At 34.6% G+C, this 17,626-nt stretch overlaps 2 protein-coding genes across 2 annotated transcripts; one reads left to right on the top strand and one right to left on the bottom strand.

Annotated features, from left to right (window-relative positions):
- Positions 1–405: 405 nt before the first annotated feature.
- LOC113780029 (AP2-like ethylene-responsive transcription factor At1g16060) lies at positions 406–2,469 on the top strand. Its single transcript, XM_027325853.1, has 8 exons — positions 406–659; positions 765–847; positions 995–1,003; positions 1,109–1,197; positions 1,303–1,376; positions 1,481–1,531; positions 1,629–1,705; positions 1,815–2,469. The coding sequence occupies exons 1-8, from the start codon at positions 406–408 to the stop codon at positions 2,444–2,446; spliced, it is 1,269 nt and encodes a 422-aa protein (XP_027181654.1). The 3' UTR covers positions 2,447–2,469.
- A 4,367-nt stretch (positions 2,470–6,836) lies between these two features.
- LOC113779877 lies at positions 6,837–12,898 on the bottom strand. Its single transcript, XM_027325642.1, has 13 exons — positions 12,729–12,898; positions 12,581–12,642; positions 11,134–11,199; positions 10,830–10,911; positions 10,649–10,713; positions 10,206–10,307; positions 9,898–9,987; positions 9,694–9,768; positions 8,849–8,881; positions 8,585–8,662; positions 8,369–8,410; positions 7,534–7,652; positions 6,837–7,239 (listed from the first exon to the last, which is right to left on the bottom strand). Exons 1-13 carry the CDS (start codon positions 12,781–12,783, stop codon positions 7,218–7,220), a joined length of 891 nt encoding a protein of 296 aa, XP_027181443.1. The 5' UTR covers positions 12,784–12,898; the 3' UTR covers positions 6,837–7,217.
- Positions 12,899–17,626: the final 4,728 nt, after the last annotated feature.

Here is a 17,626-nt window from a genome sequence, read left to right as displayed (position 1 = left end):
CCAATAGTTTGTGCAGTAAAATTGAAATGAAAGGAAAAATATGTGATATTTATCTGTGAGACAACATGATAAGTCCAGACACAAACCTTGGAGACAACGTAATTAGATCTTATTCTACGTGGATTACTGCTAAAGTCTGATTAATCTTCACTATTCCAAAACAGTGCAAGAGCCTATCTGTCCATAAGACAATAAAACTCCCTCCGAAATCATCGATCAGATTTTGTCTCTGCTCTTATGATTTGGTCGTTAACAGAAAGTACAAAATCAGCAAATGAACAAAGAATCATCCCTATTTATATGGCTTTGCATGATCTTTTATCATCGCACAGCCTATCCTTTTCGTATTGTCCATCGTTTCCTCTTGCTCTTATCCTGTGCTACATTGAATTTTTGTAGAAAAAGATGGAGTTGAGCATTGTGAAATCTGAGGCAAGCGCCCGAAGCAGGAGCTATTGCTTGGTGGAAAGTGATGTGCCAGAGACGAAATGTGTAAGAAGACGAAGAAGATCTCCATCAGCGATGACAGTACTTACTGGTGAGGCTAGTCCGGGAGGGCGTGATCAGCAGCAGCCACAAATACAGCAGGTTGATCAAAACAATGGTGCAAATGCAACTACAACAGTTAAGAGAAGTTCAAGATTTAGAGGAGTTAGCAGGTATTATTATATTGGTTTTTTTTTTGAATTTATTTACGTATGTTTTCATAACTAGTTTATTTCATGGGAAATGTTGGACTGACAACACAGATTCTTTTCGCTTAGACATAGGTGGACAGGACGTTTTGAGGCTCATTTATGGGACAAAGCATCCTGGAATGCAACACAGAAAAAGAAGGGAAAACAAGGTAGGATAATATTTTAGCAATCTTTGTGTCGTATAATTACTCATCTTCTCTATATTGTTTTCTAGTTTGATAAGTGGTTATTAATACCTTTATTTTTTGGTAAATGCTGCTGGACCCTGCATTGTCTACAACTGATGGGTGGAGCAGTTTATCTTGGTGAGCATCTAGATCGAATGATTCAATTCATAGCTGGAATTTTCCATTTTCTCAAGAGAGATGGAAGTTGCAAGACAACTAACTGATTATTTGTGCCATTGTCAGGGGCTTATGATGAAGAAGAAGCAGCAGCAAGAGCATATGATTTGGCTGCAATCAAGTATTGGGGGACCTCAACTTTCACCAATTTCCCGGTATGATTAATTGGCAAATCAAATGAATTTGATAGAAATTGTCCTCCATCTTCAGGTTAATGTTGGTAGCTGATGGGACCTTGTTTTCTGAATTTCTTTTGTCAGACAAGTGATTATGCAAACGAGATTGAGATAATGCAGAATCTAACAAAGGAGGAGTACTTGGCCTCTTTAAGAAGGTGCTCAACTTGCCTGTTGATGATTGATGATCATCTCACTTTTGCAATAGACTCACTCTCAAGAGAAAAATTGGTTAAAACCTTCATTTCATTTTTTGATACAGGAGAAGCAGTGGCTTTGCAAGAGGAGTATCCAAATATAGAGGGGTTGCAAGGTAACAACAAAAGTCATCTTTCTAATCTTCTGCCACTCTTTTCTTCATTCATCGCCTAGTCATCAACACTAAAGTTCGTCATTTATATTAATTTCAGACATCATCATAATGGTAGATGGGAAGCAAGAATAGGCCGAGTTTTCGGAAACAAGTATCTCTATCTTGGTACCTATGGTGAGTCTTTACCCCCTTGTTCACAAAATAATCATACTATTTTTTTTTTTCAGAGTATAAGTGGGAAATGAGCGAGGGATAATAATTGAAATCTTGATCTTTCATGCAGGTACTCAAGAAGAAGCTGCAAGAGCTTATGACATTGCAGCAATTGAATATAGAGGAATCAATGCCGTTACTAACTTTGACTTGAGCACTTACATAAAATGGCTAAAACCAGGTTCTAGTTCAACAGCATCTCATGATCTTCTAACATCCCAGCCTGTTGAAACCGCATCTATTCACAACTTCAATCTGACTGATCATCAGGAGCCTCATCGTCATGAGTTCTCCTTCAACCCTAATTCTTTCAAATCAGGACCGTTATCTGTACCTCAAAAACAAGAAGTTATCGAAAGAAAGATGCCTCTTAGCCCTTGTAGCATGTCATCATCCCCTACTGCCCTCAGCCTACTCCTCCGATCCTCGATGTTCAGAGAAATGGTGGAGAAGACTTCTAATGCTGATAATGATGATCAAAATGATGGAAATGACTTGAAGAATCAACCAGTGCAAGGTGGTGGTCATCAACAAGATGATTTCTCATTCTTTCCGGGAAGTAGCCTGAGTTTTCCTTATTTTTATCCTTTCAACAGTGGCCATAAGTTGCCTGAATTGGCATCAGAGGAGAAGAGAGTATCTCCATTTAGCGCATCACGGTGGAATGATGCCTTCAATACCTCACCCTTCTTCAATTCATAGACAATTATTGTAAGAATTATATGAAGATGATGATAATTGGTAGTTATCTAGAAACTGATCATGTCAGGTACTAAGTAGTTGCTCCATAGCTATGTAAAACTTCTGGTTGCTAACAAATCAATGACCATGTAAACGAGAAGGCACTTTTGTTACTGAAATAAAACTGATCATCGAAGCTTTGATAGATTGCTAGAAAATTGAATTTGTTCAGCTGACATTGTAGGACTTGTAGGTTTTGAGTTTCATGTCATGTCACTAAGTAATTTAGCTTTTCCATAGTAGTCTCTGGAATCCAAAAAATAAAAAAATGTAGACACACTTTTCCTTTAATATTCATGGATATAGAACGTATTGCAATTTAAAATAAATTTAATCTAGTTATTACAAATTATGGACACATGTTGAAATCAAGATTTATATAATAATTAGAAAAGTGGAAAAGATAGTGATGTTTGCAAGAAGATCAACTGCACACTAGTACATTGAACAAACGAAATTGAAAGAGATAAAATATGTTGCATATATCATAGGATTGAGTTTGAATTACATCATAATAACAATCATATGGTATTCCCATGGTCTTTAATAAAAAATAATAATTAAAAAAAAGCAAAGTAGACCCTCAAGATTCTAATTTTATAATATGAAAAAAAATACTCTGATACAGAGGATTAGATGTGGCCTAATGACCCCCCCCCCTCTCTTGCTAACGAATATGAGTTTGTCCACCAAAACAGCTATTGCACAGTAAAGATTTAAGGTTCAGATAAAATTGATGAACCTGTCTAAGAGTAGGTAAAGTACTTATAATAAGAAGCACTTGGGACATAGAGGAGTTATAAGCAAATTGATGAAAATTTGTAATAATATAATGATAGTGATGGAAAACATAAGGGAATAAAATCCAAAAAAAAAAAATTGTAAGAGAGATTATTTAATAGAAAACATAATGGAATAAAAGAAAAAAAACCAAAAAAAAAAAACTTACTGATAGTGATGGAAAAATAGCAAGAGTGAAGCGGATAAGAGTATTATGCAAAAGATCTTGAACTATATACTACAAAAGTCTCAATAAAATGAAAAGAAATTGTAAAATAGGAAAGATGGAGAGAGATTGGAAGGTAGGAATTGGAGAGGAAATGAGAGAAGCAAACATAACCTAGTTGTGTTAATGAGAAAGAGAAAGAAAAAGAGTAATTGGTGGATAATGAGTCCAACAAAATCAATTAAAATATATGAGATTGACTAGTTGAGAATAATGTTGGTATTTAGATAAATATTGCTCTGATAAGAAGATTATAACGGTTGCAGTATTGCCAACCCAAACTCTAATATGTATTTGTTACTTACATAAGACAAACGCATAGGTAAAATAAAAGGGATTAATTCTTTGAGTAAGTTTTTTTTATGCATTGTCAGTGTAAAATTTTTTTTTAATACTAGCAAATTTAGATTATTGTTACACAATATGAATTTAGATTTAAAATTCAAATCATGCACATGCGACATACATTCATAACCGCTAGTATAAAAAATCACTGCACTATCAGTGCATAAAAAATTAATCCTTAATATTTTAAACCGATGTCGTGTATACTTGTAAGCCTGGATGCATGATAATTAATCTCAATTTAAATTTGACATTGAAATTTTGGACCATAACATGCATCAACTCACAGCAGCAAAGATCAATCCAAGTAAAAATGGTATTCGTTCTACTTAATTATCTAAACAAATTATTCCATTGCAACCATATACTTTCTATGTAGCTACAACTCAATAAGGTAGAACCCTTTCTTGGATTCTGGTCTTATATGACATGGGATCTGAAGTCAATAAATTCATGTTACGAATATCACATTTTCGATTGAGAGTAGTTATGAAATCCCCCACTAATAACGTCATACTAATCCTGCCATTATCAGATGGTGAAGGAGAATCCAAACGAGGAATGCAGAATTTGTAAATTTTTGTGTTAGGAATAACACTCTGCCGCGCATATGTGTACCTTTGATATCTTGACTTTATCAGTAATCACATGAAAGAATAAAAGAAAAGAAAGATGTTAAGGAAGCTACAGTAATTAGTTATTAGATCAAGGTTTTTATAGCTAATAACTTCAAATACAACAAGAACGTAAATGCCATCCTGATGAGCACTATCATCGATCATTCATCAGTATAAACGAGTTATATATACATTAATCATAGATAGTCTAAGACTTTTACCTGATATATTTTCTTGTGACAACTGAAAAGGTTCTATTTTAAGCAAGTTAGCTTTTTGGCTTATGAACTTTTGTTTCTATTTAAAACAGAAATATAAACTCCCCAAAAATTTGCAACACTCCAATTGTTTTGTTTTCTTGCTCTTTTTGGTTGATACTTAGTTGACCTCAAGTGATGAGAACTTTTTGACTCCGATTAGCAAACGGTAAAGAATGGCGCAAAATTTCCTTCATTGTTGCATTTGCTGCATATTCGAACTCTAACCATGTGTACAATACTGACAAGGATATTACGGTAATAATTGATCTAATTGAAGCTACAAACAAACACATATGCATGGCTCTCTTATTGTAAGGTTCTGCTCATCCTATTCTGAATTTGATTGTTTTGAAGAACGTAATCCAAAGAGTTGGAATTTGGAGGAGCTTCAACAGTGCCTTGGGACTTTCCCTCTGCATGGCATGGCCCCTATTGTGGAAGAAGGCGTGAAGTAGATGAGACAATTTCTCGACACTTCTTGGAAAGGAGGCCTGCTGTCATGGAGCGCGGACGTTGTTCCAATTTGTTAGGCTTGTTGGGATGGTGCAGATATTTTCAATAAGTTAACAAAAGGAAAAATACAAAATTAGAGCTGGAGAGAAAGGACCATTTGGAAGTTAACACCTTTCCAAAATTGCTCAAATAGATTCTGTTTGCACCAACCATATATAGTATCCAATTAGTTGGATTTCTTGGCTATGTTTGGTTCATCTTAGTATTTTGGATGACTTAGGGTTGTGATTTTTTAGCACAACCTCAATAAAGTAGTGTTTTGAAACTTGGGTTGAATTGGCAGGTTCGATTGGTCAGACTGCAAATTGGTCGTGACTTTGGTCCAATTCATGTTTTGGGTTAATTGGATTTAAAAATCAATGAGAACTGTGTGAATCGTGCGAACCATTCAAACCGTTGAACCGACAATTTTTTTGTTTTTGTCTGTCAAACTGAAAAAAAAGAATAGATTCTTGTTAACTCTAAAGAGTAGTTATTAAGTGCCGCACCCACTGACTTTCTTCTCATCTTTTTCCTCATCAAGTTTTCATCTCTACTTTTTAGTTCCTGACTTCACTCAGGCTCCAAGTTTTTTTTTAAACAAAGTTGCAATATTTAATTCCCAAAGATACGGTTTAAAGTTCAAATTCACAATGTCTAATTCCTAAGGACACGAGTTTTGTTTAATTTCAGAATATTGTAGTATTCTTGGGTAGGATTTAAGATTATATTTTGGTAGATACAATTGAGATGAAATTTATTTGTTTGAACTTATAATTTAAAAAGTTATGTGTCCAAGTTCTTTGAAAATATTGAACTTTTTATTAGATAAAAACTTGAATTAGTCCATTGAATATCTTATTCTGTTCATATATACCTTTATATTTTATTAAAAAAATTCATTGAATTGGAGTTGAACCAATCCGATCGATTAAACTGCAACCCAAACATCTCGCTAATTCAATTAACGATTCAAGTTTTAAAACATTGCAATAAAGCAATTTTTTTATAAAAAACAATAAAGCATTTTCTTGCCAGTTGCCACCTTTTGAACCCAAAGGCCAAAAAAAAAAAAACAAATAAAGAAAAAGAGACAGAGAGAGAGGGCTAAGATTGCGCCCAATTTGGGTGGGTGGCCTGGCAAAGCAGCTTCCGCCCACCATCTCAAGCCTAGGGGGCTGAGCCCATACCCTTTTTCAGCATGGAACGAGCGTTGAAGAAAGAAGTCTGAAAATAAAAACACTCAAATTTGAGAGATCAATTTGTCCTAATTAACCCAGTTTTATTGATGGGATTTCCCCGTCCAGTGTCGTTGTATTACATACCCATGTTTGGTCTTTAAGATAAAGAATAATGAGTTTTACCCTTGCACATCTCTAACACAATCACATCGAAAGGGTAAGACAACGTCAACCGTACTACCACACAATTTCCCAGAGCATAAATGAAGTTCATTGTTCATACATGAGACACCCAAACATCCAACAACGTGCGGACAATATATCCCAACTGTTTTTTTTTTCTTTTTTAATTTCCAAACACTTCGAATGTTGTCAGAAATGACAAGCTGGAGAATGAAGCACAATCATTGTATCATCCCTGGTTAGCAGTTTCAACAACAGCAGGAATCCTTAAAAGAAAAACCTCGCAGGATATTGATTGTCTTCGAGATGAATTCAACCCTTTTCACTTGCAGTTCGTGATTTCTAATATAAACATTGAGATGTGACAGTTATGTTTAAAATGTACTAGAAGTAATGCAGGAAATACATGTCATTGACCAGGGGAAGGGAAAAAACCAGCACTTCCGACGCTAGGAAAAGGACATGTACATCGAAGAAGAAGTAGAAATATAAACAAAATCATAAAGCTCCCCGGGTTTAATAACAAACTTCCAAGTCTAAAATAACCCGATGCTGCATTATTCGACGTTCTCTCTTCCATGGCCACACCAAAATACAAACAAGTCACCACGAAGCGGTTCCTTAAACCAGGATAGAATATGCTTCTCATCAACACCTTATCGAACCCATCCTGCAAAAAAATAGAGACAATTTTCGGCAGCCATGCAAATTTAAGGGCGGGTAATTACTTGACAATGTATAACAAACCCAGCAATTGCACCCCAATTTCGAAAAGGGGAAGAATAAGGAGAAGAGGACACATAAAACAGGGATAGGAATGCCAGTAGACATGCAATCTTTAGAAGAACAGGAAAGAGTCCATCCATCTTCCATATTAAAGACTTCAACACACTTCATGTGGAATGCAACTCAAGTGAATAAAAGAACAGAGAGCAATAAGGACAACTAGTGCTGGAACTAGTACCTCGTCAAGCTTCTGGGTTTCTGGTCATTCAATTTATCCAACCCATCTCGTGAAGCACCATCAATAATCAACCTATTGTTGTTTGCAGATTCCACTGTATCTACAACATCTTTAAGACCCTGAAGAAATTTCAAAGGAGACCAATTCAGAATATAATGAATCAAATGATATGACATCCTTGAACAAAAAGAGACTAGAATTTGAAACAGATGTTAATAAATGATATGCTATATTTTTTATGCATTCATTGGAAAGATGTAGAAGAGTTCAGGGCAGCAGACCCTATCAACAAACAGGACATATTATTTCTCTTTTCCCCTTCTTTTATCTAAAGAAAAGAGAAATAAACGGTCACAGTTTCTGGCTTGAACAGATAAAGAATTCTGAGGGCTTCAAAATTAAAGTGAAACCACCAGTAAAAGGAAGAAACCAAGGCATCAACAGACACCACCATGTAATGAATTACATGAAACAACTTGGGGGACCACCGGCAAGGCCACCTTTGAAGGAGCGTGTTTGAATGAGGACAAATGAAGTCTGCATCATCTTGCATGTGTGCATGTCTGTGTGTTTTTTTTCCCCCTCCTCTACTTCCTTTCACTCTAATAATGTCTAAATTTCTATTTTTGATAGGCAAGGGAATGAATTGTTGATATCCACTCTTACGGTTTATCTGACAAATTCTGAACATGCCAAATAAAAGGATACCCATCCCTAAAATCCTTATGTTTGGCATAGCTATCTGTGTCATAATTGACGATCTATATCTTATTTGGAATGCCATGAGCTACTAAGCAGCATTTTAGAGACAAGTTGCAGAAAGATGGGGAAATACCATGAGACTGGGAACTGAGTTGCCAACAACTTTGAGTTGATCCTGAAAAAAATTGAAGGAAAAATTACTCAAACCTGCTTCTGATACTCTGAAACTTACAGAGAACAAAATTTGCACTAAAGCACCTAAATCAAAAAAATGCAAAATGAACATTACTTATAATTGATAGTACATGGAATATCAAAAATCAGAAGGGAGGTGAAAAATTGCAGAAACCTGGAGCCTGTCTGGCATTTTTACCCTTTTCCCATTAACAACGCTGCACAAATACAAAACTCCAGTATTTGCAAGTTCCTGTTTACATAATCAAGATTATAGCAATCAATATCAACCATCAGAGACATATATTAAGTTTAAAAAGGTTTTCATTCACCATCTTAGGCTTTAGCATCCAATACTAATATAGAGAGTCATTTACTGATTTTTTCTAATAATAGTGGTTTTCTTAAATTCTGTTCATATAGAATAAAATTGCTTCACCTGCTTGGCTTCCATGGAAAGAAGTTTGCCATCCTGCAATCATAAAAGAACCAAAAAAAAGTTAAACGGGGAATATAAACAACCAATGTTAAACAAAGATAAGTAAGAAGCAAAAGTGAATATGTCCAATCATCTCAATAGCTCTACTTTATCCTGAAAAGCCAATTAGAAATTATTCAGAGTCATACTACATCTAAATTCTTTTCATTTTTCTTGATTTGCCTTCTAGGTCAAAGTGTTGGCAGGAAAAAAACGTATTGATGAAACATTTGTCCCAGGTGAGACATAACCAAAAACAAGAGAACAACTCAATCATAGTACGAACAAAAACAGAATCTGCCAGATCACCTCAATCCTAGCTGTCAAAAATGTCTTGTATAGAATGGTGGGAGTGCTCCAGTTTGATTGAACTCATTGATAAATTGTTTTGACAGACCAAACAGATCCTATAAATTTATTTCTGTTAACTTTAAAACATTTATTGATATTTGTTCAAACTGGTAATTCATAAAAACAATGTCAATTTGTCAAAGCACTAAATTCTTCCAGCAGGTCATTATTACGTGTCAAATAACTTTCAATCACTTCAATCAAACAGAAGACTGTTATTTTGCACATGTGGTAACACATTATATTTCACATTTTGACTTAGTTCCATCAAATTCATTCCCTCCCCCCTTTGTAGCACATTATTATGGGCACTTATAAAACAAATATTCTAAATCTCCATATGTTCTTATTTTCTCATAATATATAAAAGCATAGACGTCCTGGTCTCACTAAAGATAATAACGTTTTCTTAAAAGCAATAAAAAACTATGTTATTCTTGCTTTGGAAAACCCACCAAACCAGCAACCATCCTCTGCAATTCATCCAAATCATAGTTAATTTGCGAAAGATCACCACGAACATCTGTAACCTGGTTAACAAATTCAAGGAAACCTGATTAAGCTATTCCCAATGGTCATTGAACAAAATAGAACCTTGATAAATCATCCATCAAGGAATGCAGTAAGTTCCAGAGACAGATAAAACACAATGAATGTACCTCGCTTCTAATTAATTTTGACATCTCCACTTGCTCATCCAGTTTACCATCCAAGTTCTCAATTCTCTGAGTCAAGTGCTTCTTTGCTGCCTATTGTCAAAAAATAACATTAGGAAATGCCAAAAAACAATGACAAGACTATCAGAAACTTCACAAATGTCTCAATGTAATTTGCATGAACTTTTCATCTGGTAGTACTAACTGGACAAACACAATATTCCCTTCCAGACAAGGCCATTAAGTTCCATATAAGATATTAATGTAGAATCTAAAGAACTCAACGCTGGAGAAAAGTAAATGTAACATACAGCGAGAGCATCAGACACATGCTCCAGATGCTTTGTCAAGTTCTCCACGGCGGCTGCCATATTACGCTTTGTCACATACATGAGGTCTGAGAATGAAATGCCCTAAAAGTTTCAAGGGGATAAATGTATTAATACTACTAAAAAGAATAATCATTAATAGCATTACAAATAAACTAGTAAAAAAATTCTAGGTTTTGACTTGTGCAATACAGGTGAAGGTACTAAAACTACATGAAGGCAATTTTACAAGATTAAATGAAAACTTGGACACATTAATCACCTTCCACCACATGTACCCGTAGCCCAAGGCACCCAAAGCAGCAACATGTGAACGTACTAAAAAAAGATTCTAGGTTTTGACTTGTGCAATACAGTTGAAGGTACTAAAACTACATGAAGGCAATTTTACAAGATTAAATGAAAACTTGGGACACATTAATCACCTTCCACCACATGTACCCATAACCCAAGGCACCCAAAGCAGCAGCAGGCACCAGAGCTGCTAAGGCTGACAGAATGAGAGAGATAAATAGCCATTAGAATTTTGAGATGACATCAATTAAATCTACAACACAAAGGACACTATGACTGCTGACATGGATGCATGATACGGATAGAACTAACCATTCTGTCCAGAACCACCATTAAGGACGGTAATTGGGCGAGCAGATGCCAACTGTCGAACCTCCATTGCCAATCGACGGATCTTCATATAAATCAACCAAGAATCCAAAATCATGTGTAGTGAGAATTGAATTGAAATATTCGCAATACACCAAGTTAGCAAAATAGAAAGAAATTATCAGTTCCCCCAGAAGGATTCCACCATATGAACCAATAGATTCTACCAGTTCTTAAAGCATGAATTGGTATTGGACATGAGATTACCAATGGAAAAACAGCTAAAGGCTTATGCAAGAATGCTTACCTGTACAGCCATAGCATCAGAATCACCTTCTGTTTCCCCATCTTTCTCATACCTTTTTATCAAATGCTGCCAAAGACATCATTCAAAACGATAACTTCATAAGCTACAGACCTATGAACAACAAATACATGTACACAAATATGGATAACCGAATTGACAAATAGACATGCATTATGGTCACACAACACATAACATGAGATATACCAAAGAAGGACACATGTGAATACCTTTAACAAAAAGATTTGGAAAGTGACATGCAAATTTTGGACAAACTATATGAATTTCCTTAATGTCCTTGTAATGAGATAGAAAAGTTTCCAACAGTGTGTACCATATACAAGTATTTAAGAGCCAAACCTACAATTGCTAGAAGTACAAAAAAACTAAAAATTTATGTGATGAAAACTATTTTTGAACCATGCAGGGAAACTTGCATGTGTGGTTCTGGCCGGGCTTTCCTGAGGTATCTAATAACCTTGCTTCTGCTGTCCTCCATCTTTGAGAAATAAGAATCTGTGTTATCAAAGGATTTCCTGCGATTATTTCTAGTATAGAATGAGTCAACCATCCACTTTGGTATCTTATTGGGCCTTGTTCCAGATGTTTCCAAACATGTCTCCTCTAGAAGATACAGATTTTTGCTCAGAACTAGATGTTGAAAAACAAACTTTGTCACAACAGTTGTAAAAAGTAGCCACCTTTATTCACAATTTCGACCTTAAACTTTGAATTAAACACTGTCAAAGTAATACTTGAGCTGCAGCATCTCCAGATAGTTAGAATATAACACATCATACCGCAACTAAGTAGCCATTTTAGGCCACAATTCCAAGACCATACAAGAAATGAATTTAGTTACAACTTGATAAATGTTGATCCTCCACAAAACCAGGTGCCACAATCTTTATTTAATATACTCCCAAAGTTGACTCTTTATACCAATGTTCTAACAGGTACATATCATCTTCGAGATATCCTAATGCTAAGCAAACTATCCACTATTGAGCACATTCTCATAGCAAATACCTCCTTTTTTCCGAAATCTACAAAACTAGACTACAACTTGTCAAAAAGCGGCCGCTGCTATTGGAGAATAAGTAGCCACTAGCCAGAGTAAAACTGTAACCACCAAAAATTACTACTGACTACAGAATTTACCTTTTCTGTATGAACTAAATCCAAATTCAAGTTCCATTGCCAGACCAAACAGAAATTAATCAAATTACTCCAAAATGCACGTACATACGCATAACCCAAAGTAAAAAAACACTCAACGCAACGTTTATGTAATTTTGAACATGTATAAACAGCCTTAAATATAATAAAAGTTACCTTAGGAACAATCTAATCAATCAATATTAATTACATCAGAAAATCATCACTAATTTACCACACAAAATTAAAAGGACAACTAAAATCAGTGATAAATTAGTCGGGCGAATAATACCTGAAGTTCGGTTAACACATCAGATAATTTACCGTTCTTCAACAACACAGTCCCCGTATAACCTAAAAAACCACGCAGTCCAGTTATCATCGATCAGATCCATCTCAAAAATATGAACAAAATTCGAACAAATTCGAGAGTGGAATACCTGCGCCGACTAAAATCAGTATTCGGGAGACGCCGAAACCCGCTTGCATAGCCATGGCTAGGAGGAAGCTGAGCCGCGATCACAGGAACAAACCCTAACGGGGGACTTTCCTTTGCCCTTTTGAAAATATTATCTGATCAGCTCGCGTGTTTGATAGATAAAGGGCGCTTGAAGACTTCTTCGTTGAGCGAGTTAGCAGACTTCTATTGGTAACTGCTTTTTGTCTTAGTGGGCTGGGGTATAACGACGTCGTTGAGTGGCCACTAAACTGGGGAATAATGAGAATTGCATAAATGGTCCTTGACTCACTTGACATTTTCAGATTGTTGATAATATATTAATATGTACCCCTGAGACTATCACCAGTTTGCAATTCAATCCTAAGCTTAAAACTATCACTCAACGTAGACACGTAATTTGGCATATTATATTGCCAAATTGGGGCCAATCAAACAAAATAGTTTAGAAACTATTAATGTATTTCCTTGGCTATTTTTTCATAGGAAATTATGTTTAATGTCCCTGAATGGATAAGCGTAATTCCATGCTGAAATTATATTAGAGTGATAAAGCTTTTCAACTTCAATAATAAATGAGTAGATTCATTGATTTCGACAATAATTTGTGCAGTAAGACACAAACTAAAAGTAGGAAGTATTATAATACTAAAATTAATAATTTAAGGTGCAAAGCGAAAATCAACAATATGTTAGAAATGCATATAATAATTAATATTGAAATTGCTTATATTTAAAACACTGTCTTTTTTAGCTCAATAATCAGAGTATAACTGTATTTTGAATTTAACAATTTGGTTTAAATTCACTTTGTGACTTTTTACAAAGAAGCCATGCATCTAAGAGTGTGCAAAATCGAAATATTTCGATTTATCGACTGAATTCGAATTGAATTCGAAATATTCGAAATCGGTAATTCAGAATTTGGAATGGAAATCGGTTTTTCCGATTTTGAATTATGCGAAATATGTTCGAATTTGGTAATGAAATTTTTTATTTCGAATTGTATTTGATTCCAAATTTTTTTTATAATATATATAATATTATTTTTTATAATATATGTAATATAAATTTTATATTATATAAAATAATATATGTAATATAAAATTGAATTCGGTGAAATTGGTGAAATATAAAATTTATAATATATGTAATATAAAATTTATAATATAAAAAAAAAGGCTTCCGAATTTGATGAAATCGAAATTTATCGAATTTCAAATTGAATTCGAAATCGAATTCAAAATCAGAACTGGTGAATTCGCAATCGAATTCGGTCAATAATTCTGATGCCAAAATTTTAAAAAAATTTCAAATTCAAATTTCTGATTTATCGATTGCGAATTCGTTGCACACCCCTACATGCATCTTCATAATCTCTTACCCTCAATACATTGATAGACATTGAGGGGTAATGATCTATTATAGTAAAAATAAAATCACAAATTCAATTTAGGAGTATCGTGTCTGAGAAAATAAATGTGCAACGTTACAATTAGCGACTGTAAGGTACCATTGATGAAAATTTCTCTTAAGTGATGGGCCGTGTTTGGGCCGTTTGGTTAAATGTTGAACTTGAAAAGTCCAAATTCTTGAAAAAGCTTTTTGACCTTTTCTGTTTGCAAATGTTTTGGTCCAATTGGACGAGTTTATTAGTTGTTTACGGATTACGCACATAAACTCGCGTTTTAAAGTTTGTCTGCCAAAGTGTCTCATCTTGAAAATCAAATCAAGTATTCATCAATAATCCACAGCCCCAACCATTTAGAATTAGCATAGATAAAACCTTAGTATTTTTTACAAAAAAAAAAAAAAAAATGAAGTTTGTTTTTATCAGCTTTGGGGCAAAAAAAAAAAAAAAAAATCAAAGGTGTCACTTAGTCACTTTTTTCTTAACCAGTGAAGGAGCACGTGCATTGCACGTTATAAAAATATCTTCTTGCAATGTATATGAAATGATTTTTTTTAACAAACAAAAAAGAATGAAGTTCAACTATTCCTATTTCTAGCAATACATTGTTGTTATACGCACAAGCGTTAAAAGTACATTACAGAACTTGAACTATTTTTACATGTTTTGTTGTTTCATATTTTGTTTTGGAAATCCATTGGCATTTGGGACTATTTTATAAAACGAACTCCATTGGTTATTTTCAAGTTTGGTTGAGGATAAAATTTTTTCTTTCCTAGTGAAGTTTGAAAAGTTTTACATATGATGATTCTATGAATAGCTTCCATCTTTTACAATTTTTGGTCCTAGTGTATCAATTGACCCGTATTGAGTAATGTGCGAGCAGGAAGCCATCGGATCGAGCAGGAAGACATCGGATCGAACTTGACGAGCCGAGCTTTCAACTTGTAGCCACAGCACAACAAGGGAGACACAGAGTTAGGGCTAAGTCCCTCGAGATGACTTAGATGCGTAAGTCAGATGATGAGGAATTTGAAAGTTGAGAACGAGCAGAAAAGTCAATGATTAGAAGCTACGTATGCGTGTGAGAAGGAGAGGTATTTATAGTCACAAATTACGGATCTTGCAAATCGAGAATCTGTGACAGTCATAGGGGCATTATAGGTCAAATCCTTGGCATATAGCATTTATCAGGTGTCAGATTTGAGGTCAAATGCGGGCGTCATCACGTGCCAATTCGGTGCCAAAATGTAAGCGTTAGCCACACGCCTGCAAAAAATGGCTCGGCCTAGCCAAGCACACGTAAGACTTCAATAACCACTTTTGGAACTCAAGATAGTGACGGAGTGGTTCCACAAATAGTCTCTATATATCTATCTATATTGATATCTATATTTGCAGTCTATATATATATATATATATATATATATATATCTATATCTATATCTGCAATCTATGCTTATATCTATATCTATATCTATCTATATTTATATTTATATCTATATCTATAGTGTATACTATTAACCAGTCCATGTCTTCTAGAGCCTTTTCAATATTCTGATGTGTCATTTTCTAATTTTTTTGAATTATTTTATTCTTTAATAAATTTAATAAATATTATCTAATTGTTATTAGTTGGTTTAGTTTAAATGTTTAAATCACTAAATTTTTGGTAGACAAATACTATGATAAACTAACTTATCAAAATGTTTGTCTAAGTAAATTTTTTACTATGACATTTCCTTAAGAGGAAAAAAGGTTTAGTTAAACTAACTTATTAAATGTTTATTTTAACATTTCCTACATATTTCGTTAATCACACTAAAAGCCTCTATCTTTGCAAATTACAAGAAATTCTATCAAAAACAACCAAATTTTAAATTGCTTTCGAGTTAAAAAAAAAACCACTGAATACTTTCAATTTTCAAAGATTCTATACCATGTTCATCACCACTTTAAAATACAAAACTAAGGCCCCATTTGGCAAAGTGAATTTTTGCCAAGTTTGTTTTATACCAATTTTTTAATAACTTTAGATATAGTAATTTCAAAAAACTTTTTTACCTATACACTTTAAAATGCCCAAAACACACCAAAAAAAAAAAATTCCTTCCTCCTTTGTTCTTCCAGCGCAACCCACCACCACCTCCGCCGCCTGTCAAGAATCGCGTCGATGCCAGCGCCGGCCACCCTTTTTTTCTCTTTTCTCTTCTCACACCCCTCCTCTCTCCTCCTCTCTCCCCTGCCACCTCTCTCCCCCTTCTTCCTCCCTCTTCCCCTCTGACCAATCTGGTCGTGAGGCCAGATCTAGGCCTGTCAATCGGGCCTAATGAGCCGGGCTTTGATGAGCTCAAGCTCAACTCATTTAATTTGAATCATTTTCGGGTTTCGGGCTATGAGTTTCGGATTCGTAAATGTGAAGCTCATACTCAACTCACATAATATTCGGATTGTGAGTCTTAATCGGGTTTAGTCCAAACTCACTTATTACTCCTTAATTTTCTTAATATAATTACTATAACTATTAAGTTGTAAAACTAATTTAACATTTACAAGACTATAATATTAAAACTAAACATGAACAAATAATAGTTCTTAAAACGTATATAAACCAAAAATTTTTCAACAATATTTATATTTAATCATTCAAAATGCATGAAAAATAGTAATAAAACATGCGATCATAAGCCAATACATCTTTAAAAGTTGAAACTTTTTTTATAATCTTGTGATTGAAATCCAAATATGCTTGATGATTTTTGTGTTTGTAGACAAAAAAAAATCAACCAATATTATGCAATACAAAAATTTACTCAACCAATAAGAAAAATTAGAGATTTAGTTATGCATTACCAATATTGGCTCTCAAGAAAGCTCATGAAAGAGTTTTTAGATGTATTTTTGTGTTTTGTAATTTATGTATATATTTAGTATTTAGTAATAATATATTTGGATATATAATTATACATAATATCAAAATATAAATATTATATATATAGGTAATTAAAGGGCCGGGCCTATATCGGGTTTGAGCCTAATAAGGCCCAAGCTCGGCTCACATTTAATTCGGGCCTAATTTTTAGGCTCAGGCTCAGACCGGCTCACTAAATGATCGGGCTCATCGGGCTTTCTGTCGGGCCGAGCGAGCCGAGCTCGGGCTGGCCCAGCCCCATTGACAGTCCTAGCCAGATCATAGCCAGGGGGAGAGGGAGGGTGGTGGGGGAGGGGAAGGGGAGGAGAGGGGGAGAGAAAAAGCAAAAAAAAAAAATTGCATTTGTCACTGCTTGTTCCGGCAGATAGGAGGGAGAGGGAGAGAGAAAAAGAAAAGAAAAATTGCATTTGATGCTGCTTGTTCTTCCGGCTGGGAGGGGTGGCAGAAGAGGGGGAAGGGAAAAGAAGAAGAGAGGAAAGAAAAGAAAAAAGAAAGAAAGAGAAAGAGAAAGAAAAAGAAAGAGAAAGAGAATAAGAAA

This window comes from Coffea eugenioides, chromosome 8 (assembly GCF_003713205.1).
Source record: "Coffea eugenioides isolate CCC68of chromosome 8, Ceug_1.0, whole genome shotgun sequence".
NCBI classification, from domain to species: domain Eukaryota; kingdom Viridiplantae; phylum Streptophyta; class Magnoliopsida; order Gentianales; family Rubiaceae; genus Coffea; species Coffea eugenioides.
Note: the sequence above shows the minus strand (reverse complement) of the source record. Positions and strands in the feature narration are given on the sequence as shown.